This window comes from Lissotriton helveticus, chromosome 6, assembly GCF_964261635.1.
Source record: "Lissotriton helveticus chromosome 6, aLisHel1.1, whole genome shotgun sequence".
Taxonomy (NCBI): Eukaryota; Metazoa; Chordata; class Amphibia; order Caudata; family Salamandridae; genus Lissotriton; species Lissotriton helveticus.
Genome location: NC_136067.1, coordinates 1,841,981,159 through 1,842,007,931, shown reverse-complemented (window position 1 = coordinate 1,842,007,931; position 26,773 = coordinate 1,841,981,159). Strand labels below are relative to the sequence as shown.

Below are 26,773 nucleotides of genomic sequence, written 5' to 3'. Positions count from 1 at the left end.
ATTAGGAGTTTCCTCCATTCTGGTGGACTGGTTTTTGCCGTTCCCACAGCGGTGCCTCTAAATATGGGCACCGTAATGGGAACGTCAAAAACAGTTACGGGACGGCATTGACTAAAAAGTCCATGCCATGCAGAAACTGGGTCGCATGCACGAAGGGGAGCACATGTTGTGCCCCCCTGTGTGCATCCCCATGCGGAGGAGGCACAATGGCCTTGCAGGCCTCCCTTTGTTTCCTGATCTCCACGGTGCTCGTGGAGGAAGAACCTCCATGACACCGCCGGTGGAGAGGAAACGCACAATATGCTTGGCGGGACGGCGGCGGACCCGCCAAACATTTTGCGGGCTCCCAACTGCCGTAACACCGCCAGGGCATGGCAGTTCCCTGGCGGCTGCATCAGGGATGTGGTAGTCCGACCGCCCTACTCCTAATAGGCCGATTGAGGGACTGCCACTGCCGTGCCCCCACGAGCCCGCCAGACTCGTAATCGGACCCTAAGAATGGAACCATCTTACAAAGACATTCATTGTGGCCCGTCATGACTCACTGTTAGCCTTGTGATTGTCAATAAATGATTTTTAAAATGTCAATGACCTTCATCGAAACGTGATGTTGGACAGCTACCTTTGTGTTTGTCATTATAATGATTCACTCTAAACTAGATTCACAATAGCAATTTTAATAAAATGTGTGCATGAGTCTTTAACTTTTAGTCAAGTGCCTCTGTTCTCCCAGACATGGGCATGTGTGGAGCACCCAGCCTGGTGCTTTCTTCTGTCCCTGTGAGCTCCCAGGGACCTATTCAATCAGGAAGCAGGTGGGTACTCATGTTTTCTCTGCTTTCTTCCTTTTTTGCTGTGTGGGGCTCATGAGAGCAAAATAACTAATGGGAGGAAGCTCGAAACATGCACCGGCCCTGCCTCCATGTTTTCTGTCTAGCGCCAACCTGCTATGTGCACCTGGTCCCCCATAGACCGCTTGGTCGAGCTGGATGCATTTGGTGTCTTTTGCTCCTCGTGGCCAGCTCTATCCACCAGGAATGGTTTCTTTAGGGCTCCTTGCTTCTACATTTGTATTTTTTTGTAGGGGATTGCTTTCTCTTATGTGCTTTATCCTGACACAGGACCTGTTTCTTGTCTGGGAACCTGGCACTTCTCCTGGACCTAGGGTCTTCCTCAGCAGCACTTCCAAGAGCCTCAATACAGAAAGCCCCCCTGCCTGCAGACCCCAGGTCCAATGGCTTCCTAGCCACTTGGAAGGCACCTGTGTGCCAGCAGAAATCAGGGCCCCCTGTTTTCGATGGCAACACACCTGCAGGACTAGTCCACAGAAGAACATAAGAACCTGCAGGGTCCCCACCCGCAGGTCCATCCCTCTACTTTTCCCCAGAGGGTGTAGGTGAACCAGCGCCACTGGACCTGGAGAAATAAAGACTAGTCCTTGGGTGCCAACTAAAGTCAGAAGTCCCTCAAGCCATGCTTGCAGTAGGGGTCAGGTGTCTCCACTCTTCCAGCTGGGAATTCCACCATTGTCGCTTTTCCCAAATCCAGATTGTTCTCTAAAGTATCTCCCTTGTGCAGGGGTTTTTAAGTGGTGGCGGAATGTTTCAGAAGGTAGGCCCCTCTGTCAAATTCTGGGATGACAATCATTCCACCCCTGTCCCAACCCTCCCACCCCCGCACTGCATTCTGGGATATTCCAAGATGGGGACTTAAGTGGTCTTTTGAATGATCTTCTGAGAGCCTGAGCTCCAGACCGAACTGCCACATTTGCATAGTCTTCTCTCTCCAAAACGTCAACGGGGAGGCTCTCATGAGTATGGCTTCAGACGTCCGGCTTTTTCCCTTTGTTTCTGTAGGACTAAGCCTCCCCTGGACAGGTGCAGTGTGGAACATATTTAACACGTGCATATTCCGTTACCAAGCTTTCCTTTTCAAAAAACAGGTCTAAGGCACTGGAAAAGAGCCCTATTGTGTGGGGTGGCCTATGATCCCTGCTGGCCAGCAAAGTAATAATTTTTGCCCAGTAGGGGGAACAAAAATTAGGAATCTAATTAGGAGCCGATTTGGAGAAATGTGGCAAATCCTCACGTGCCAGAAGGAGTGCAGATATGTCGACATTATGTTATGTTATGTTAATGAATTTGTAACGCGCACTGTTACTCCGGAGTGTCCTGGCGCGATAGAGAGCTGGGGTAGGGTGAAAGCCAAATTAGTTTAGTTTGCTGAACAGGTGTGTTTTTTAGGTGCTTTTTAAAGGGTTGGAACTCCTGAGTAAATTGACATTAATGTCAAATCTGTATTCAGGATTGTGATTTACAATAATATTGGCGCATAAATTGAGCCTCTTGGCCTGACTATAGCGAACCTGCCCTTTTCCCATTGCTCTCAGAGGTTTTCCTTTCAGGATGGGCTTCTGGGGCCCTCAATGTAAGAGAATGCGATACAGCAAATGCTGTGCCTCCCACAGCAACCCTTGGAGCACAGCAGGAACTGAAATGGGTTCCTCAGTCCATAGGCTCAGAGCAGTATCCACACTAGACACATTAACTAGGACCCTGGGTAGTGGATGCATATCTATAGGTTTGGCATGCAGAATATGCAGCCACTGGCAACGGCTACTGCCTCACTCTCCCAGAAATTATGTCCAATGATTAATATTTACAAGGACCCATTTGTGCTTTACTTTTCATTATTGACAGCAATATCATAGGTTATCAAGTTAGGAACATTATAATGATCATGAAGCTCAGAACACATACGAGAAGTGTTCATGACCATCTACTGTACCTCTCTCAGATAGGTTACTAGTAGCTGACTGCAAAAATTTCTATCGTTGAATGCTGACTGTAAGAAGAAGGATGGATGCTGCCTACAGACATTAAAAACTCAGCCGCACTCATTGTTCTTCCCAGGGAATGTCTGGTTGTGTCAAGACTGCCGGACAGAGTACTCGTCATAGGGTATTCTATGTGTGGTGACACATATCGACCAGTGCCTGCAAAGAAGGATATAGGAGGGATCAGAATGCCTCCACCCAGCAGCATCTGACGTCGTCCCAGAAGGAGGAGGAAAACTGATCCCAAGTGAGTAGACTGGATTTCGAACTGGAAAGACTTATAGGAGATTGCTAAATACAAAAAAACTATACATAAAAGTTTGAACCTCTGCAACTCTTTAAAAACTTTCAGCTCTTCCAAATCTGCTTTCATCTGTATGGGACTGCTGCAACCACCATTATGCCCAAATGGTGGTATCCACTACCCTCCATCTGACCTGGCAGGAGAAGAGTGCTCAGGCCATATTTAGTCGTTCCCTGAAACAGTCTGGACAGCCACTGATCCAGCATGTGGCTGGATAGCTTGCTAGCTGAGTGGAGAGCTCAAATAATTCCCCATATAGTCCTTTTTGCTAGAGGGCTCAAATCCCCAACATTATTCTGAGGGTTGAGGGTCAGAGTGCAGACTGTCAAGACGTATCTTTCCTAGACTGCGTCCACTGGATCGGTGTCAGTTGTAGCTTTGGGGTACCAGATATCCCACTTTTAATCTGTAAGAATGAAGTAAGCCTAAATCCAGAAAACAATACATCTATTTGATCAAATGTATGCAATAAAACGTAAACAAGATAACTGGAACCAGAGAAAATCACTTTAGAGTGCAAGCATTTCCAAACAATCTCAAATAGTACCGTCTTCCTTGACCGTCATTTGACAACCCGGTTTTATGGTGTTATCGAGGTTTTCCATAAAATTCAGCAATTGCATTGTGTCAGTTGTAATTTTGGTACAGATCACTATCAGCGATAGCAGACAGTACATTAAGGGTCATCAGTTTTGAGCACCGCAAACCTAAAAATGGCGTGGACCCAGCTGCACATGATATCCGGGCTTGCATCTTTAGAGCTTGGGAGAAGATGCACAAATGAACGCTCTATTAACCCCCTGGCCTGACTCTGGCTCACTGGATTGGTCACACCTACGTACTGGAATAGACTGTTGCACAAGAGTAAAAGTAGAGACAGCACTGCTCGGGATTACCAATACAAGTGCAAGGAGGGGCAAATGTGGAGTACCTTAAAAGATACTGGAATTCTGTAGCACTGTACTCTCGCAAGCTCAAGGTATCGGGGTTATCCGCTGAAAAAGAAGCGAAAACAGAACACTCACCCTTTCCACTTCAATTTAAGTACATACTCAATAGAGGTACATCAGAGTCCCCCTGCATGGAATTCTTTACTCCCTTCTAGACTGTTATCCCGGACTACAAGGGGTGGGCCCCACTGCACTAGAACCAGGAACAGTTGTGGTGTCGCTGGATTGCGTCTACCCACTTTCCATGAACCTTCGCCTTTCATCGGATGTAATGTTGTGACAAGAGCACGGATATTGTGCGATGTAACGTGGGCAGCACTGAAGTGTAACATCAAGTAATTTGACAGCATCTGCCGCAAGGTAATCACACAAAGCAATTTGAGAAAATGACCTCTTAGCAGGGCAGAGGAGAGTGATTAGCACAGGATCTCTTTCCACTGGATACAGGAGAACATAGAGTTCAGACAGGAAATAGGTAGAGACGAGTAGTTTCCAAACACAACAAACCGCCCACATGGTGGACAGGCTGACCGCCCGGGGGGAACATCGGCTTCTCGTCTGATGGAGAGGTTCTGCAAAGCAAAACAGACCACTGACAGCACGCTGAAGGAAACCGAGGAAGAGGTGCATTATGCAATGAGGAGAGAACATATTGAGAAGAGGCGGTTGAAGAGAAACTAAAGGAAGTAAGATAAGAAATTGTAACTTACCACTGAGAAGTATATTTCTGGTGGGTACTCTATCTGCAGATTCCTCACCTCTTGAACAATCCCTAGGAGCCAAACAAATCGGGAAAACTTTTCTCCATAGCTCCTCTTCAACAGTAAAAGACACCAGCTCCATTAAATTAACAGACAGCAAATGTACATTGCAGGGCTTACCCCAGAACATTTCAGGGATCTCTTTCAATAAATCAGAGAACTTCTAAAATTAAGACCAGAAACAGAGGGTCCCTTTGAAGCTACTGAGTGTCCCCCGGCCCTTCTTGGCCCATTGTTCTCTGGGAGAGGCTACCCCCCCTCCAGTAGTTAACCGGTAGCTAAGGGGGGGCACAGTCTCCCTAGCCTTTGTGCTCTTGTTTTGATTTGTCGCAGAGAGGAGACACCCAGCTCCCCTGCCTTCCTGCGCACAGTTGTCTCGAAGATCATGGCAGGACAATCTGTGTAGAATTCACAACAGTGCAGAAGTGACATGAAGCCCGGGACCCCACAAAAGTGGTAACGGGAGATTTGCTTGAACTCCAGGGTTGGAGACTTCTTGTCAACTCGCTTTGCTAGGTTTGAGACCAGTAACCTGGGAAAGACTCACTCAACTTGACAGGAGGGATGCCTGTGTCCTCCTTTGAAGGAGAGCGCTGATTTACCGCTCAGAAATGGCAACCGAGAAGCCCTTGCTGAAGAAGACAGAACTCTGAAGACGCAGAGGCTGTGAGGAGCTGAAATGAAGTGACACCGACACAACAACACAGGGCATAGCTTGCATTGAGAGGCTGCGATCGTGGTCCAAATGCCTGAACACGTCTGCTTTATGAGGGTGGCTTTGTCACCTATAACTAAGTATGTGTATGCCCTATATAGCACCTAGATGGGGAGAAGCACTGAGGCAACTGCAAACGTCAACACAGTTGGACTTTCCAGAATCTCCAAGTGTTAAGAAAACTAAGCAATGTCTGGGGGAATGTCACAGCAGAAACTCGGGGTGATCACCGGCATGTCTTGGAAAAAGGCTTGAAACAGGGCCCAAGGAAGCCCCAAGTAGCAAGATCCCTGCAGCCGAAACTTCTGCTGCTACCCGCATACCTCCACATGACTTGTTACTTGTTCTGGCCCTGATGCATTCTACTTCTGGTTACAGGCAGAAAGCGAAATGAAGCACCAACTCTACTGAAGTACCCTTGCTTGGTGGGCCATACTGAGTGCACACCATCCGAGCAGTGCGCTCTCCACTAATTGCAGCACACATAGGTAGAACTTATTGAACTTTACTACTGGGATGAGTAACGGTAGTGTGGCAATGTTCCCTGGGGGAGAGATGAGTGTAGTTAAGTAGAGGCTAAATGTAAGATCACACTATGACTAAGAATTAAAGTACCAGGCAATATTCCCTTCAAGGCACCAGAAGGCTCCACACTGCACAGAGCGAACAACCATTGTAGTGCACCAGAAAAGACTGTCTCATAACATAGAGATAGTACTGGTGTCCTCTGCTAAATTGTGTACAGGGATCCTTTTTCTTTATTGTGTGTGATAAAATGAAAGTATTTTCTTGTACTGGTAGAACAGGGATTTATTACTTTTCACCCGAGGACTGGTAAATGCGGAGTCTCTAATACAGCACAATCTCCATGAGTAAGCCTTGAACTGCTACCTTTAGAATCATGGGCTGCTAGAAGAGTGCCCCTGGACACCAGTGGCCAATGAGTCTGCCGGATACATTCTGAGCACAGGAATCCCTGACTGTCCACGGAGTCCTGAAAAAGTTCCCGAAACAGACAGTAAGGGGTTGATCTTTGGACTAAGGTGGGGGAGAGAGGCGGTGTGTGAAATTAGTTCTTGTGAGTCCTTATGTTGTGTCAGTGAACAGTTAGAACACCAAGCTGGTGAATCTGCTCAACTAACGTCATGAAACTAAGGGCCAGATATACATAGGTTTTTCCAGGTCTCAAACAGCCTGATTTGCAGTATGGAAAAATGCCTTTTTCTATGTACCAAACACTATTTTGCGATTCGGTAACCTATTACCAAATCACAAAATGGGTTTGCAATTCAGTATTAGAAAGGGGGGTGTTAAAGGTGTCTCTTCCTAAGAGCAACTTGCAGTTGTATGTGTGAATATTTTGCGACCGAAATACGTTTGCAAAACATTCACATTTCTGCTGCCTACTTCAAGTAGGTGGTAACCCAATAGCAAACGGGAAGGGGTCCCAAAAAGGACCCCTACCCCTTTGTGAATGGTTGCCTGCTATTGAAGGATAAAAAGAAAACTGTTCATATTTTCTTTTTTAAAACACATCCTGTTTTCCTTTATTTTAAAGCAAACACAGACATGGTGGTGTGCTGTCCCCAGCAGGCCACCATCCCTGTGTTTTTAGCAGTTCCCACTGGGTAGCAAATTGCGCCCTACCTCATGAATATTAATGAGTTAGGTCAATTGAGGCCCATTGGGAATTGCAAACAGTGTAAAACACACTGTTGTACATAGCTGTTTGTGATTTCCTATTAGCGAATTGCAAAAATTTGCTATAAAGAAATCACAAACGGAAGTCTATATACATCCGACCCTAAACTTTACATTAGTTAGGGATTACGTGGCAATCTAGGGTTAAAGATACCAACAAGTAGGGGCCAAATCTCAAAGGATCAACTACATAACTTGCTTTCCTTCTGTGCCAGTACCACATCACTGACCACCTGCTGAATACCGCTGCACGAGCCCTCTTCGCTCCCCTTCCTTTTGTAGACAGTGGCTTGCGGATGGAAAGCCACACCGGTCACAAAGATGGTCAGACAGCGGGTGGAGGGGTGGCATTTATTCATTCGCACCCACGGCTCCTACAGCCACCTGTCATGGCTTCCTCTACAACCCACATCTCCAGTTCTGTGTGTGCGTGCCTTTAGGAAGGGAGGTGGCTTGGGACAAGAGGTCCTGGAAAGCTAGAAAGAGGGTGAAGGGGTCGAGAGGGTGGGGAACACCTCCAAGGTCATCTGGACCCCAAGGGACCACAGTAACCCCATACCTCGTACAGTTTCACGAGTCTAAATACCAAAATACTTCTTCTATCCTCTTTTTTTCCACAGGATGGTGTTGTAGGATCTCGTCCAAGCTCTGTGAAGGCTCCCCCCTCCTTGGGAGGAGGGGAAAGGGGGGGGGGGGGTCAGCTGGGGCGCTCACAATGACTGCACTTTCAGATCCGCCTTTCATACCAAGTGAATTGGGCATGTGTGGGCCTCTAAATGAGCCCAGACGGGCTTGTGTGCCAGCGCCTGATTCCCTGATGAACAGCTCACTGAAGCCTGCATAAAAAGCAATAATGCGGATGACAAAGGGCCGCTAATACAAACCCTTCGAGATTCTTCGCATAGCTCCCTGCATTTAGCACAGAGCGCCGCAGCTGTGCCTCATATAGCCTCGCTTGAATGAAAATATTTAGGCGCCAATCCACCCACTTAGTTTATTTTCCATTTGACTTTCCTGTAATTATTTTGTAAACTGTTCGCACAACAATACATAAAAACATCTGCAAAGGCAGGTAATTAATGTGTCAAGCCAAACTAATGCATTTTTATGGTGTCCATGCTTCGTCTACTGTAATTATAACTCTTTTTAAGCAAATGATGATGTGTTTGTTGCAATATGCAAGTGGTTATTTTAGAATCCTCTTTCACTGTTAGTGCAAACAAAATATGAAACTCAAAAGCGCCTTAATTTCCTATGCATCTAAACTTAACCCGCATGGGCTTGCAAGAATGGAAAAGGCGGCCCCTGCCCCGCTGCCTATTATCACGCGGCTGCTGTCTCCATCGTATGCGCCATCTTTATTTATTTACTGCATAATGCTGGTGAAAGATGCCAGGCGGGCAGCAATGGAAACCAAGCGAGCCATCCACTTATCGACTGAAAGGGTGCTGCTGAATAATGCCTGTGCACTCTTCACTCACATGTATGCTCCTCGCCCCACACTCCACTCCACCTTTAGACAGGTGTCAATGCGGCGGTGGACTGTACAGCTAGGGCACTTCTTGAACCCGGGCCTCCCCGACTGAACTATTTCATGGCTTTGGAAAAATCAGGGCACTTGCAGACAAGTGGGTGACTTCCGAAGACCAGAAGGGCTGGACAGCGTGTTAGTATAATATGGGAACATCTAAGCAAAGTACAAATGGCCTCTCTGAGGCAAGACCTTCATTCAAATATCTCCAAACTTCCCCAGTTGGCCATTCCACTTATGTGGTAAGCCATGGTGATCTGTACAAATGACTGACTCTCCCAACTCACCCAACAGTAACAAAGCAGGGGTTCCTGGTGATATTAGGACTACAGGAAGTCAGGTCTGAAAGGGGAAACGGCCTTTACAACGAAGCCGTTTCCCCAAAATCTTTAACCACGCATGCAGTACAACGCATGCGTGGTTACCACTAATACCTTTACCACGCATACCTTTACTACGATGTTTGTAGTAAAGGCATATGTGGTAAAGGTAAAAAGAAAAAAAGGGGGGCTTGGGGGGGTCTCCCCCCCAAATAAAACAACTCACCATAAGTCACGTCGGCGTCAGCGTCGTTTAAGAGAAATCGGAAAAATATGCCGTTTTCTCTTAACGACGTATGACGTCACCACGCAATTATTCGAGGAAAAGTTTATCCGTGGTAAACGAATTCCGTTGTAACGCATGCGTGGTAAAGGCATGCGTTGCAACGGAATTCGTTGTATCATCATATATTCGTCTGAAAGCCAACCTGAGACAGGGTAATAGTGTGTTGTGTTCACAAAGGTTAGAATGGAGAAGATGCAGCTAGAGGGTTCAATGGAAAGACTTCGGCGCTTTAGGGAACAAAGAAAGAAAATCAGTAAAGTTGGGGTTTGAAACCGATGCAGTATTTAAACAGGAGGGAGGCAGATGTATAGAGGCTCAACCTCAGAGATGTGCCACCAAAGATAACAGCGTAACATTGCTCCCTAAATTCATACAGGATCAGGCATGACATAGGCCTAACACACCACTTTACTACTGTGAAAATATGGATCCCTTTAAAATCTTTGTAACAATGTAAGTTGTCCAAGAAGCGGTCAATGACATGAAACCACTGTTGTGGTTTGAGCAAAAATCAGAAGGGACCATGAAGAAGATTGGAAATGGAGTAATAAACCAATGAGAAATAGAAAAACAGAAGACGTGCTAAGCAGAATGACCATATGTGAACACCATCACAATTTGCAATTTTTCCGCAACACAAAGTAGGTAAGGAGAATCCAAGGCCAACAAGCAGTGGGATGCAGCTCATTTTTCTCATATTCACCAATAACTATGACACATTCCATTTTCAGCTGCAATGCTGGAGTGCTATGCAGGAAGCAAGAGAGTATGTTGCACTGCAAGGAGGTCAGAGGAAGTATATGTTGGTACCACATGCAAACGGTTGCAGTAAATTGGTAACCATTTCATGTTCTCCACTCTCTTCCTTGTTGTGTTCCTACACACTGCTTCATTGCTTCACTTTACAACATCCAAATACAGGGGTGAGGTGCACAGAAAACGACCACAACGGAATATGCATAGAAGACTTCCTTTTAAAACCCTTCAGCATGATGCGTACATGTTCCATCAGTAGGACTTGTGTACGGTGTGCGCCGACGGCCAACTCAGAGCGTTCTAGATTTCCATAGGGTTAATACGTCAGACAAAAGGAATCACAGAAGAGCTCTGGAATGCCTTTATATACTAACTTTGTGTGGCGTCTATAGGGATTGTTTGATAACACAATAGCCATTTTGATATTGTGGAATGACACAAAATAGTGTATTAGTTCCAAAGGGCTTAATTCTATGCAGATAAACAGACAATGGCCCTCAGACCTCCACGTTGTGGAGCCACGTTCCACAACATGAGAACTCTGGGCGCCCATGAATGTAAGGCATGTTCTGCGGGCACTGGAGCACACACGAGCCAGTGGGCAATCACTGGGATAGGTGCTGTTTGTTGCTTAAGGAACCTCAAGGATCAATTACTACTAGCAGCTCAATGAAGTGCCAAGTACCTCCTTCAGAACAGTATTGAGAATCCCCCACACAACACACATGCACACACTTTAGCAGCTCGAGCGGGAAGCAAGTGCCACTTAGCAGTTCTGATTAATACATACAAAACATTGAAATGTTTTTTTTTTTAGCTCTTTGGATTTTGATTGGAGACTGCTGGTTTCCAATCAGACATTCTTAAGTACCAGTGCAATAAAACACCATGTAAGAGCTGCGGAGTGCAGAAACAAATGGAACATGAAACCATTCAAGAAAGGAACAGATGGATGGATGGATGGATAGTTGAATGGATGGAACAAAGACAGCTGGATAGAAAGAAGGGAGGAATGATGGATGTATAGATAAATAAAAAGGCAGGCGGAAGAATGAATGAAAAGGCGGAAGGAAAGAAAGAAATACAGAAAAAGACAATCAACAGAAGAAAGGAATGAAAGAAGGAAAAAAGACTGAAAGAAGGATGAAGGAAAAGGACAGTTCAGAATTTCTTCGGGGAGAGCAATCGCCTAAATGACTGACAGCCTCGCCGGCCTCAAATGCTCGCTCACTGCTATTGGTATATGATTCAAAGTGTGAGGTATTCAATTATTTGGGTACTTCCTTGACCTCCTTTTTAAGCTTTGAATCTCAGGCGGGGGAGGGAGGAGGGGGGGGGCCGAGGAGGGAGTTAAAAGTTGAAGGTTCTCACTTCTATGATACTGGTTTAGAAACTCATTACAGGTAACATCATTAGTGCACATTGAATAAATGGTCTAGTCTTTTTATTACTTTGAAAAACCAATAGCACATTTATCCTGGTGTCCAATAAGTTGGTATTAATGTGATAGCTTCACAATTAAAACACTTATACCAGGAACAATTCACGTCTGCGCAGTCGCAAGAACTACACTCGGCGCACATGGGAATCAGGCAGTGGGACTATCTTGATGTTTAAAGATTGATTACACTTTAGGCTGCTCATGATGGTGGACTTATGAGGTTAAGCATGCTGAGCAAGCACTACGTGTCCTTGGTGGACTTTGGCAGTGCCGGGAGCCCTGCAGTAGGACTCTGGCTCGCATCCGCTTGCAACCAACAAGCAAGGCTCGGTGGGGGCCGTCAGAGGTGAGGTCTATCTTGTTCAAGATGGATGGACTTGTTTGGTCCTCTACAAAGAGTCCAGAACTGCAATGGTTTCCTTCCACTCCAATTTCAGCAGCAAGCCCTACGATGAGCTTCAGTGGGACTCAACAGCAGACTTCCTGCACTGCTGTTTCTTTGTTAGTCTCCTATACAAGGAAGGAAAGAAGGAGACAGAGATGAGATCGAAAGGTAGATGAGAGAGACAGAAATAGAGAGCGGGAGAGAGTGTGTGTGTCTGCTTGTTAGTGTGTGTGTTTCTGCGGTTTCACAGACGAAACTGATGCTGGTAGTCCACGGGGCAAGTAAAAGTATATATTTTTGCATGTTCTAAACAGCAGCCTAATGCCCATAAATATTGACTCACTGCTGGTAACACAAACGAGGTCATAATCACATCTAGTGTGGCAACCCATTGTGCTGCAAAGTATCCTATAAGATGTTGACCAACAGTGACAAACATGAAACAACAATACTATACATCTCAAAACTAATGTGCCTGTGCAAGAGAAACAAAGAACAAAGTGAAAATTGCCACTATTGAAAAAATAATTATTGTTGAAAATCATCATATTCGTATTAATTTATATAACTATCTTCTAACGACCAACAATCATGTTGTTACTTATATCTCCTCCTATTTTCGACGCAATGCTATAAAAAAAATGAGAATGATATCCTAGCAAACTGTGTCATGAAAAACATCAGTCTGAAACATATTGGTAATGTAACCAAACAGTGGATCAAAATATGTCTTCTTGAACGCCCTAATGACTGGGTTCCAAAATACAGACATTCTGTTCCTAAGTCCCACTTCCTAACAGTTCTAGCGCCTAATGTACAAATCAAGGAGGTTAAGCCCAGGAACAGTATCCAATAGCAAGAGAACATATGACAGAGAAGGATGGCGCAATATTGCATATATGCACAGAACCCTTAGTGGGTGACCTTAAGTTTGTAAACTATATTCAATTGCTCTACCATTAACAGTTGGGGAGTGGGGAGTAGGAGGGGAAAAGGCTCTTCTTATCACAAAGTAACCAAAGGCTAATTAAATTAACAAGGACACAAAAATATTCATCCTTCCTATGTCCTAATGGGAACACTGATCCGAGTTCAGTTATTTACCGTGACTCAGTGCATTCGGCCTTCAGCTTTTGGTGTCTATGGCATGTGCTCCTCAATGATGACCAGTGGCAGACTATAACTAAGCAAAAAGTCAAGATAGCTTCTCTGGCTCTAGTGACACAACTGGAAGAGTGCATCTACCTGCATAATTGTACCTCATGCGATGAGAGCGAGTCCTTCTCTCTGTTTATTAGATCCTACAAACCTTTGGATGCACCCATACTATCCTTATCAGTAGCAAGGTTAGTAATGTCAGCAAAATCATTGACACCTTCATTGTGTATGCATCCTGATGGCAAAGGATGGGCACCCAAAACCAGAAAGACATGCGGACATGCGCATCACCCATATTGTTTTAGCAATAAAGTCTTTCATGATGTTATTCTTCTTCCAATTAGGAACACAGCACTACTAAGCCACTGTTTTTCACAGTTTCAAATAAAATTATAATGTGGCAAATCAGAAATTTGCAATTTAATATCTGATTTGCCACATTATAAGTGATACGAGTCTATACAGAGAGTTACAAAAAAATGAATTAGAAAGTGGCAATCAAAATTAATCTGCGTGCCAAATATCAATAAGGCCTATGGTGTGAATAAAAGCAATACAGCTTTTCTGGTTCTCTGGCAAATAAAACTGTCTGAGCTCTACGATCAATTTCAGGTTGCAAACTAGCAGTAAAGTCCTGTGCTAAAAATGGCAAGTTACTGTATTGGCTCACTATTCAGCCCATGGCCACCCAAGTGATCTCTGAGATAGTAGATGCTGCTGGCAGCCCTCCGCCCACAACCCTCACCCAAGCACTCTACCTTGAGCATAGGTCAAGCATTTGCGGACTTCTACTGTCACTTGTGCGGGGCAATCCAGAGGCCACAGGCAGAACTAAACCAACCCCCGCAACCCCGTCCTAAATGACGTTTTGGTGCCTCGGGTGTCATGAGTTGAACGACATGCTTTGGAACAGCCCATCATGGTTGAGGAAATTGCCGGTGCTATGTCTGCCCTGGCAACCGAAAAGACGTCTGGCCCTGACAGGTACCTTACTGAATTTTATAGCAAATACCAGAAGATCCTTTCTCCACATCTGTTTGCCCTATAAAGTGAAGCAGCCGAAATTGGTTACTTCCAACAGGAACGTGACATGGCCAAAATAGTGGTCATTCCAAAATCGAGCCCTCCATCCAACGACTGTGCGGCATTCCGACCCATCTCACTTATTAATGGTGAGATTAAACTGTCTGCCACAATCTTAGCCACATGCCTGAAAATGACTCTCAATACTCTCATCCATCCAGATCAGTGTGGCTTTATGCCAGCCAAGGGCACATGGCACTGCCTTAGACAACTCCATGTTGCCTTGGCCCGCCGGCATCTTCTAAAACCCTCTGTGGCCCTGTTTCTAATAGACTTCAAGAAAGCCTTTGAGACAGTGGACTGGACTTACTTGGTTCAGGTCTTCCAGAAGGAGGGTTGGAGCCTTGTTTTGTGGCTATGTCAAAGTGCTATACTCCAAGACGACTGGGCGAGGGCAGCTTAATGGCATGGTTTCCCACCCGTTCCCTATCTCTTGAAGCACTAGGCACGGATGCCCCCTGTCCCTTCTCCTTTTTACCCTTGTTATTGAGCCACTGGCTCCTTTCATTCTCAATGATGCACAGGCATTGGGATAGGAGTGGGACGCGGAACATGATGATTGCAGCGCACTGTATGCTGACAATGTCCTCATATTCTTTTCCAAGCTCGAGGAGACTGGCCCACGTTGCCTTCATCTCCTTCAGCTTTATGCAGAGGCCTCTGGTCTGCAGGTTAACCATACAAAATCAGTGGTGGTTCCGCTTCATCCCTTTCAAGTGTGTGTTGAGTGGCAGGCCACCACACTAATACGGCGTTTGAGCTTCAGCTACTTGGGCATCCATGTCGCACTTCATCCTGAGATGGCATGGACACATAATTTTACCCTGCTGATCCAAAAAGGGGCTGCAAACCAGAAAAAGTGGCAACCCTTCCCACTGAACGTGATGGGAAGGAATGCCCTCTATAAAATGATAGTACTACCAAAGCTTTCATATCTTTTCCAAAACTTCTCGCAGTTGATACCTCAACAGTAGTTCAGGGAGATGGACTCCCTGGCGACGTCCTTTCTCTGGCACCTGTCCATGATGCGGCTGGCTCTCACAAGATGTCAATGGGCACCTTATGATGGTGTGTTGGACATGGCTAATTTGTACCTCTTCTACTTGGCATCTCAGATCCAGGTGATAAATGACTGACTTAACGGAGGTGGGCAGACCTGGCGTATAGGGTGGAACTAGTCTCACTGGGGTTCGTGATTGTGCTGGGGATGCTGTACGGCGCCCAACTCCCCAAGAAAATCAAGATGTTACCAAAAAGGCCTTTCTCAGCTGGGGTTCTGCGCTTCAACATTTCGGTTGTGACTCCAAAATCACTCAATAAACCTCCTTGTGGAAAGGTAAGTGGTAACACGGAACTGCTGACTTGGAGGGAATTAATCTTTATGATAGCATAGGCATTTGGTCTGGCACCCGGAAATGTTCCTTTCAAGAACTTCAATTGACATATGCCCTATAAAATACACAATCTCATAAATACCTACAACTGCGGCCCGCACTGTGGGTGCACATTTTCTTGTACACAACACTCCCTCAATTCAGTCGCCTAGTGGCTAAAATCATGATGGGTGCATTGTCAAAAGGGGGTATCTCCCAGATATATCGCTCGCTGATCCTTACTCACCCTACACATGGACAAATCTGAGGACTCAATGGGAGGAATGGGTAGGACAGCTGGAGGAGGACGTCTGGCGTGATGCCATGATGGCCACCCGCACAATTTCCTCTAGACTAAGGCTGGTGCAGACATATAATCTTTACCATGCCTACCTCATCCCTTGCTGCCTGCACAAAGGAAGCCTCCTTCCCAGTCTAACATGCTTCAGATAACCAATTGCAGATTATAATTAAGCAAAAAGTCAAGATGAATGAAATCAGGTAGCAAAACCATCCACACTTGCAATTTTATTAATGGTGAGTGTTTGAACAGTACAGGTCACTTCAGCCAGAATGTCTCTCTCAAATGAATAGCTTCTCTGGCTATATTGATACACCTGGAAGAGTGCATCTGCCTACATACTTGTACATCATAAGATAACAGAGTCCTTCACTCTGTTCAGTAGATCATACAAACCTTTGGGTGCAGCCATAATATTCTTATCAGTAGCAACTAATCTATTCTGCATGAGCACCCAGAGTTGTTTTCACTTTTTGGATGTCTGTTTTTTCAGACTTCTGCTGTGTAAAAGAGTATCGCCCGCTCTAATGTTCTGTGTGAAATAGTTATCAGCTGCAACCGCCAGTGCCCACATTTTAAAATAAGGTCAGCCATTGGGTATAGTGCGGGTAGGATGTTCCAAGGAGGTTGCGCGTGAAACACACTCACACAAGGGATCACAAGTGCAGGATTAACAAAAAGTCTGATGTGTGACGCATCCTAGTCTCTGTGAAAAGGTAGCACTTTGACAGATATAGCCCAGTCAGCATTCCTCGGATTAAATGAACACTAACAGGGCCCTACTTCCTGTTGGGAAAGTGTGTAATGTTTACACTTCATGTACTTTCTGTTATAGGGAGTTTAAATTGCCTTATCCATACATTTCTGGACCCAGACTCCAGATATATAATTGAAATAGTTGGATTGCTTAACATACTTTGTGAAACAGTCTAAATAAGACTGGTTCTTTGAACAGCCCAGTGGAGTTAGATAATTACTGTTCTACAAAAGCCGGCAGATCCAAGTCACTGGAAGACAACATACAGCTTCTAGTAGGACTAAAAAACGTCCACTGGACGAAAGGAGTATGGTTGACTTCTCCATATCTTCATTCAGTACAGCATAGGATGTTCCCAGGAGTTGTTCATGGAAAGACCCAAATTACTGCCTTTGCTTCTCAGCAATGGGTGCAGCTGAACATTTTTGGAGTGAAAAAGTAGGCATGAGCAGGCAGAAATGAGTTCAGAAAGAGATGTGCCCACATTTTGGAAGGAGGTATTGAATCATACCGACAATGTAGCACAGGGGTGGGACAGAGAGTGGACTGTTTTCTTTACTGGCAGTAAAGGCTGGATGCATGATGAGGCACACACCACTAGGTTGGGTGTTCCACCAACCACAGGAAACTACAACTCCCTTCCCTGCATAGGGTGGGAGAGCTGAGAAGAAGCTTGGAAAGATCAAATAAAGGACCAGAGATGCTGATGAAACCCTTTCCGGAGTAAGGGAGGGCACGCACTCCTGTAGAGTATTCTAAGCTTTGCAAACTCTCACCAGGGCTGACGACACTAGCTCCCTGTCTTTCGCACCACACCGCTTAACAGTGGACTTACTGAGAACCCTAAACATGAGGGGAGTACTGTGGACTTCTGATGTACTAGCCCTGCTGTAGTGTCTTGAAGAGTTGGTAGTGGGGCTCTTGGTGTCTTGCAGTCACCCTGCAAGAGGCTGCTAGCCTGTGTGGTTGGGCAGTGTAGCCAAGGAGTTGTCTGCTGAGGAAGACTCCAAATCAGGAGATCATTAAGGCTTGACAGAAGTGTCTTGCAGTTAAACTGCTGCTGTAAGGGGAAAGTGGCAGTAGTGCCAGAGGCTGTCAGGAGACTGAAGGAATCCCTCATTAACCGTCCAGGCGTAGTGGGCACCTTTAAAGTGTCATCGTTAATCAGGAACTGTAAAAATGTTCACAAACTGGCCACAAGACATTTCATCGTAAGCTTGTTTTTTTCCAGGGGGCAAGGAGAGAGGTGGCAGTGTTGCCCACTACTATAGGGTAGGCTCTTGATCCTACTAAGGCCGTGAAGAGTCCAACATGCCTGCACATGGCTGCAGACTCCTTTTTCAGAAAAATGTCCTTGAAAAAGGTCCCTGAAAGAGGCGACCTGCCATGGAATGACTGGTGGAAGAAAATCCTACAATAAACTGAATTCAAGTTTAGATCCAAATTCCTGATTGGAAACAGCCTCCGAGCCCAACCAACAAGATATCCTATTTTGTTCTTTAAACTATTCCAAAAACTGCTGAACTACTTTCCAGCAATCTAATCCCAGAAACCGAGGGCTAAAAACGATCTTCTGATCTAAATATTGTGGGAATTCATCCAGCAGTTTTTGCTACGCAGGGAAGTGTAAACTTACTAGTAAAAACGTTACAAAAGACAACTGAACAATCAACAAGTGGAACAAAGAGACAATGATTTCACTTCATTAAACACAAATGGAATTATGATCACTAATAGTTAATTTAATAAACGTGAAATATAAGTAATGATACTGTCTCTGGAAACGTTGCATAATATGAATTGATGCATAAATGTGTAAAAAGTGCTCCTTGCTATTCATTCATGCATTGAAACGTGTAATCCCAGAGGGTAACTGGTATTCTGAATGTAACTGTAGAAGATAGCACTGTGCCCACTTCCCTAAATACCTTATACATTTAACAACTGAGATTGCAAATCACTCGTCCAGAGCTTCTGGTGGGGTTCTCAGCAGTGGAACACCTACCTTCAAACAGGGACCTCAGTTAAGGCCGTCTCACGGCGAACACTGCCTCAGCCGTTGAGTCCATCAACTGACGGAAGAATATATAGTCAAGGCTACAACAGAACTGACCAGAGATTTCTGGCACCATTATGTAGATCAGCAGATTGACGATTAGACGCAGAACCTTTCATGGTCTACAAGGTTCGATAGGCGATGCGTTACAGCGACAGTCATCTAGCCATATGTGTTTTACCAAGTTGCTGAAGCTGGTGATGACAGCCTGAAGGATGGGACCTATATAGCGCTAATATATCAGAGAGGCATGCGTAAAGCGTAATACCCAAGTCTCTTTCATAACATTTATACTTTCTTGTACACTACTGGAGACAGTCAATATGAAATAGTATTCATTGTTTTTATGCAGCAACTGCTTTGGAAGGTTGCAGATGACAGAAGATGAGATATGCAATATGCAAATAAGGGTTGTCAGTGTTGGCAAATTCAAAATACCAGCACGGTTTTAAGGGAAAGTGTTTTCAGTTCCAGCTCCTGTGACTTCACATGACCCCTCGGAAAGGCGAGTATCTGTTTGCTGTGATGCTGTGGCTAATCCCCACTGCATCACAGGAGGAATCATGGCAGGGTGAAAGAGCAAGGACTTTAAAAGAGGAGACTCTAAGGTTGGAGATAGTGGTTTAGCACGCTCAGAATGTTGGTGCTAAAATGTGTATTTTTTGAAGCTTCAAAGTTGGATACTGAAACAAGGATATGACGCAGAGGGGAAGACATGTACATATCCATCTGATCTGTGTGCAAGGCTACGATATGAAAACCCATAGTACAAACATGCATCTGTGTCTCTCAGGTGAAAACAGTTTAGCATATTTTAAAAGCAGTTTTTTTAGTTGTTTTCTCACGCTACATAGGTATCAGGTTAAAAGGCAAGCTTCCGAATGAAAGAGTAGGTTTCTAAAAAAAGACAGCACCACTGTAGACACAGCAGATATCAACCACACACCCTTCCGCTGGGTAGACAACATGTATACTAAGGATTGCTAGTCCTCATATATAGAATCACTGTAGTTCTGCTTTCAGTCCCTGTGCACATATTGCAGCTAATATACCTCTTCCAGCAACTGTCATCTCTTCACTCTGATTACTAAAAACAGGAAGTGTCTATGCCTGTTGGGCTCCTGCATGAATCAAGGTAACTTTGCTAATGAAGGAAGACAAAAGAAAGGAAATTACATGACTGGTCAGCCTACGAAAACAACGAATATCGTCTTAATGGAAACCATTCTGGTCAACTACAGCAGAAATTAGAAGAATATTCTAATGAACTGAATGAAGTTGAGAAGTTATGGAGGGGCAGAGGGGGTGCATCAACATTCGGAACATTGTTTAATTGGTCCATACTAAGTTTTATATTGTTGCTATAATGACCAATAAAAGGTGGGATAACAAAACCCATCTAATGAAAGACGTGACTCGAGCCCAAACTATTATTTTACAAATACTTACATCTCAAGAGCTAGAAATGTAGTGTAAGTAGTGGTAACAAGTACCTTTCTCGCTCAATATCAATGGGAAATTATGTGCTGGTTAAAACAAGGGCACATCATGTTTTGCCCAATTGAATGAAAAGCACATCAAACTAATCACAATAGGTGCACACTATTCACATAGAAAAAATGGTCTGGATGGCCTTTGAAATTAATTATCAAACAGAGTTCTTCAAGTACACATCAAAATATTGAAATAACAAGCAGGTAGCAGTCTTACCTTGAACACCTTCCAGAAGTAGATCCACCCCTTTCCTATAAAAGTTCAAGGCAGCTTCATAGTCCTCTTCCTCTTCCTTCTTGAAGGCTAACTTTATTAGCTCTCCTGCTTTCTGCAAGTAATCTGGTTTGCTTAGCCTTTGCTTAAAGCTGCCCGAAAACAGACTTCGACTCTCCCGCTCGACTTTAGGTTTGCTTTGCTGATGTTCAGGAGTGGAGGATCCTGTTGCGATCAGTTCCTTGGATGGACTGAATCCAGAAGCTTTATTGGGCGAAGTTTGATTGGATGCCATTCCATCGTCTAACTCTGTCACCGAATCGACATCCACTGCCAAAGAGATCAAATCACTGTCACTGGAGAATCCTGTAAAATGAAAACACAAGTTTGATCCTCAAACCAACTTAAGTTAATATCAATGCAAACATTTAAAAATCTTTATCTAGTGAGTTAGTCCTTTTTATTTTAAAGAAATTCAACACAATAGAGTTCTACAACATTGGCGATTGGGTCATCGTGAAAGAGAAAGGCCGACGCATTTCCGCGATTTTCCTTTAGCTGAAACAGAAAGTCCCTAGCTTCGACACTCCATTTAAAGCGGCATAATGCAATGGTCATTCAATTATCTCTAAAACAACTAGAATGTTAAAAGCAGATTCACCAATGGCCATGCTCATCCTCCATGACAGTATTTTAAGTCATCATACATTTCCACAGCTCTTTAGAAATCATAAACATGACTCTTAATGGTTATCTGTTGAACATCAATTTTGAATTTTTCTCAAATATATTATTTCTCAATTGTCTTTAAGATGTCTGCAACAATTTGACAATAAATTGATCATGACCAGGTAATAATCCTAAAAGGGTGACAAAGAATGAAAATATCTATATAAATAAAAATGTAAATGTTCGTTTGTTCAAAATCGTAAATCTCCGAAAGTTCTTCACCGATTGCTTTGAAATTTGGACACAATGTTGGATTCGAATACACGCGTGTTTTTTATATACACAACGTTAGATTCGAATACGAGCGTGTCAAATACGCACGTGTTTTTTATTCGAAAGCCCGAACAGACACATAAAAATGTCCATGTTCGTTTGTTCAAAATCTTAAATCTCCGAAAGTTCTTCACCGATTGCTTTGAAATTTTGACACAACGTTGGATTCGATTAAGCGCGTTTAGATATACACAACGCTGGATTTGAATACGCGTGTGTCCAATACGCGCGTGTTTTTAATCGAAAGGCCGAACAGACCCTATGGATTTGGTTGCTGTGCAACAACTACAAGGGACGCATAGAGACAATAGTCTACATATATTAGGATGGACAGTTGGTGTCAGGATGGCAGACCGGGAAGTGGGTGGAGGGAGGGGGGAGGAGTTGGTTCGCTTTGCAACATTAAGTAAGGATGCATAGAGACAATAGTCTACATATATTAGGATGGACAGTTGGTGTCAGGATGGCAGACCGGGAAGTGGATGAAGGAAGGGGGGAGGAGTTGGTTCACTTTGCAACATTAGCACGTGTTTAAATATACACAACGTTGGATTCGAACACGCGCGTGTACAATACGTGTGTGTTTTTAATCGAACGGCCGAACAGACCCTATCGATTTACTTGCTGCGCAACAACTACAAGGGACGCATACAGACAATAGTCACAAAAACATATTGTATACCCACAAGCATTGTGAAATTAAACATATTAGAAATGTGCGCTCACTCTTTTCCTTCTCTTCCATTTAACCAGATTGAGCCACAGCAACGCATGGCCGGGTACAGCTAATATGTATATATAATTTTTGGGGCGGGAACCCCAGCCTTTTAAAAATAAATAATTATAACTTTAAATTTTTACTAAATTTGTGGGGCAACCCCCCAAAACACCACTTTTTAAACTTACCCTGACCACCCTATATCCTATTAACCCCATAACCCTAAACATACCCTTACTACCATATACCCTTACCCACCCCTTAAACACTAAAAATACCTTCACCACCATATAACTTTACTCAACCCTAAACCCTAAAAATAGTCTGAACATCCTACGCTGCTACGCACCCCTGGGGTGGGTATAGACTCACCCCTAAACCCTAAAAACATTCCACACTTACTATTCCTTTACTACCCCTAAAATCTAAAAACACCCATCTACTATGCCCATACTCGCACCTAAACCCACAAATATCCTTACAACCCTATAACCTTACCCACGCCTAAACCCTAAATACACCCTTAACATCCTATGCCCTTACCACCCTATACCATTACCCACTCCTAAACCCTAATATATATTCAATGAAAAAAACCACAGGTTAAATTAATGTTATACTTAGGTGATCATTTCAGTGACAACCTAACCTTTTAAACTAAACAAATACATACAGAAATTCACCAGTTATCGTTAGCTCAAGTAACTTTAACTCATACCCTAAAGTAACTATAACTCGTGCCCTAAAGTAACTATAACTCACTCCGCTCATGCCCAGTCGTCACATCAATGATGTTATTCAAATGTTGCAATGGTATTATCAATGATGTCGTAGAAATGAGTGATGTAATAAGTGGGGTACTTAGCAGTGTACTGCATGGTAAAATTTATGTGGTAAAGGCTTTGCACTGTATATGCTGAATTATTTTTGGGGACTCTGAGACATCTGTGTACCTGGGTCCTGGATCATGGGAAGATGTCTGGAACCCCATTTAAAGTCATTTGAGTGGGTGACTGTGGGCCTTGCCTGGTAGTCTTGCCCTCTCAATGTAATCCATGTCACATGGACCCATGCTGGTTCACTTACCTCTGGTGTATACTGCTTTCCAACAAGAACAATCTAAAATCTGTTAGTTTTAAAATATACAAAACAATCTATATGGCACTTCTCCAGGGAAAACAAGGGATTGAGGCTATCGAGAAGTATAAGCTCCAGCTGGAGAAACCAAAGCATCAGAGTGTGAAGTACTCCAACAGGGGCCGTATTATGGAAAGTGCCTCAGGGTTGCAAAGGACATGTGCGCCCTCTTTGGGCACCCTAGGCACACTTTTGTGTTACAGGAACGGCCACAGACGCTTGTGTGGCCCTTTCTGTAATATAGATAGCACTGGTACACATAGTGCCAGCACTATCGCCAGAGAGTGTTCCTGTATTCACATGGGGGCATGGCCCCATGCAAATGAGGGAATCTGTTAGCCTCTGTGCCCACACCGTATTATAGATGCGGGCATGGAGGCAAAGAAGCGGTCAGGAGGTACTCAAACAGTTTGCCTCCTGATAGCAGCCCTCTGGAGGGGGGAAATGGGGTCCTATGGACCTCCTAGACATCCCCTAGCAGGCAGGTGCAGTCACTCACTGCACCCGCCAGCAGTGGGATCACTAATCCCCCTTAAAAGTGCAGGTGAGCTGCCGCTTGCGCAGTGAAACATGGATTGGCTGCTTCAAAGTCGCTTCGTATTTCACTTGCATGCGCTGTCCCCATGGCAGAAGACGTCGCGGCTGCCCTGGGGGCAGCACATTCAATACAATACAGCACACTCTTTGTTTGCACTGGGCTCACCTTTTGAGCCCAGCGTAAACAAAGAAAGCACACCGTATTCTGTAATTCAGCCCCTGAGGCAGTATTATACAAAAGTGCCCTAGGGGCGAAAGGGAGTTTCTCCTGCTTTGAGCACACCCTGGGCACTTTGATATTACAGAAAGGGTCGCATATGCTTGTGCAACCCCTTCTGTAATACTGAAAGCGCTGGTGCACATACAGCACCAGTGCTTTCTCAAGAGGGCATTCCCTCATTTGGATCAGGGCATAGCACCATGCAAATGCGACAGCAATCCCCTAGAGGGGGGAAAGAGTGTCCTATGGATGCCCCCGAGATCCCCTTGCAGGTGGATGCAGTCACTCACTGCACCCGCCTGCAAGGGGATCTCTAATACCTTTTAAAAGTGCAGGCGGGTTGACGTCTGCACAGTGAAACATGGAGTAGCTGTTTCACAGCTGCTCCAATTTTCACCTGAATGCGATTCTCCCAAGGCAGCACGAGTTTGTGGTTGCCCTAGGGGCAGTATATTCTATGTAACAGGACGCACTTTCCCTGTTTGCGCCCGGGGCACCTGTTTGAAGGTGCGTCGGGAGCAAACAGGGAAAGTACTTCCCCTATACATAATAGTCCCCCTGATGTACTGCCAGCAATGTAAAGGTAGCACATCTTACTTAAATTGCATTGGAGCAGTCGGTCAGTCATTTCTACCATTATGAAAGTTCTGGACATATTTGTTGTCTAAAGTAGAAAATACATAAAGTGAAACACCTGCTGGTTCATGCATTGGATTCCCGTCCCCCCAGAACAAATGAAAACTGGGGTCACTGGACATATACGTTCTACACTCAAACCAGACCATGAGAGTCCTCGAATATTTCATGAGTGTCATTTCAAAGACTAAGTTTTTGTTAGCAAATTTTGTGAAGGGTGCGCAGTAAAAGCCACTACATAGCCTCATTTTTCAACATTCACCTGTTTGAATTAGCTGACCACGGAGCAACAGTTCTTCAGCAAGATGCTATTGTAAAATTGTATACACACCGACTTAATATTGTCATGATGTGATGTTTCAGTCTTGCAAACATCAATACAAAGTTTTATAATAAAAAAAAGAGAGAGAAAAGTATGAAATGAGTGGTTCTCCTCCCTGACGAAAGGCGGTTCTGTGAACTATAAGGACACATGAGCAATTGTAAATGAATGAATAAATTAAGACAGGGTTACAATGAAGGTAAACTCTTCTATTCAGCCTTACCATCTACACCTTATTAAAGACGATCATAAGACACATCTTAGGTTTCTTCAGTTGTGACAGCTACTCTAAGATAAGAAATATATACGGTTTTTAATATATCAATGAGGTATGTACCAATAATTCTGCTGTTTTTAGATTCTGTAAGTATTTTCACTGTTCGGAAACAAAGTTCTGAAATGACAGGGTATTTACAAATGCCCTAAATTAAATCAATTTGTTAGACCTGTCAGCGTTAGGATGATCTTCCACCAAACGATTGCCTCCCTACTCTTATTTTTGCTGATCTCTGCACAGTCACTGCTAGGCCTACTTCTCCCATAGGATAACATTCAAGTTACCTTATTACATTTAGTAGCTGATGATTCCCAAATACAAGCAGGTTATCAGTTTATGTTTGGTGTTTTTGGAATCGTAATTAAAAAAAGGGAACGCCAGATTTTAAATGACAAATTTGGAAGCGCCACATTTAGAAAATTGGCCTTTTCCTGCCTTAGCCATTTAGTCCCTGTAGCCTGCCTCTGGGTCACAAGACTGGATATAGCTGACAGCTGGGCTTTGTGTATTCCTCATAGAAAGCCACATACAATAGAGAGCTTAGTGTGTGTCTGGATTGGCCATCACTGGTAGGATGGGAGGGTGGGGTTGGGCACAGTCTACTTACACTTGAATGAGATGTGTCCTGCCTCTACACAAACAGCTGCATCCCCCTTGTAGTTAGTCTGGAGCCAGGATAGGGAAGACAGGATGCCTGTGGACTTCAAAAAGAAACCTCTAGAGCTTCTCCCCACTTCAAAAGAAGGCCAAGTCATAAACATTGGACCTCTGATCCCAACTCTTCAGTACACTGCTGGGCCTGTGGATACTCAGCCAGGAAGAACAACAGCTGTGCTGCTGAAAGGACTATCACTCTGCTAGACGGCCAGAAGTTGCTCTGAACAATATGTACATCCTGCAGCCAGGATTTAATTTTGGGGGTGGGTCATCTACCCCAGTGTGCGGCCACTCTGCGTTTAGCCAGAAGGAATAGCATTGGGGTCAGTCATCTGGCATAGGGGGGCCTCTTTAACATAGCTCAGTAGGGTTACCTGGGGTAGCCGCTGTAGGCAATGGCTGCAATTATAGCAAGGCAATTCCAGCCCAGGTGCAAAAAGTTGGCTGTGGGTGTTCACATCTTTGACATTGCGCATCTTCTGCAAGTTTTATCCTATGCAGTTGCCCAGGTGTAGAGTGTTTTTCTGCCCTCTGTTTTGCCTGTTTATGCTTGTTTTTCTGCCCTCGTTTTGCCTTTCCTGCTCTTTGTTTTAACTTGCCTGCTCATTATTCTGCCCGTATTACCTTTTCGCTTGCTTTTCTGCCCTCTGTTTTCCCTTTGCTGCTTGTTTTTCTGCCTTCTGTTGGTGCCTTCTCTGCTTGTTTCTTGCTCTATTTTGGATTTTCTGCACTTTTTTGTCCTCTCTTTTGCCTTTTCTGCTTGTTTCTCTGCCCTCCATTTGCCTTTTCTGCTCATTGTTCTGTTCTCTATTTTGCCTTTTCTGCTTGTTTTTCTGCCCTCTTCTG

At 44.4% G+C, this 26,773-nt stretch overlaps 1 protein-coding gene across 2 annotated transcripts in view; it reads right to left on the bottom strand.

The window, feature by feature from the left end:
- RPS6KC1 (ribosomal protein S6 kinase C1) overlaps positions 1-26,773 on the bottom strand; it is a 479,581-nt gene that overhangs the window by 293,150 nt on the left and 159,658 nt on the right. For both annotated transcript variants that reach the window (XM_078649767.1, XM_078649766.1), the window contains exon 7: positions 20,425-20,787. In XM_078649767.1, the coding sequence (XP_078505893.1) occupies positions 20,425-20,787 (363 nt within the window). The remainder of the gene's footprint in view (positions 1-20,424; positions 20,788-26,773) is intronic.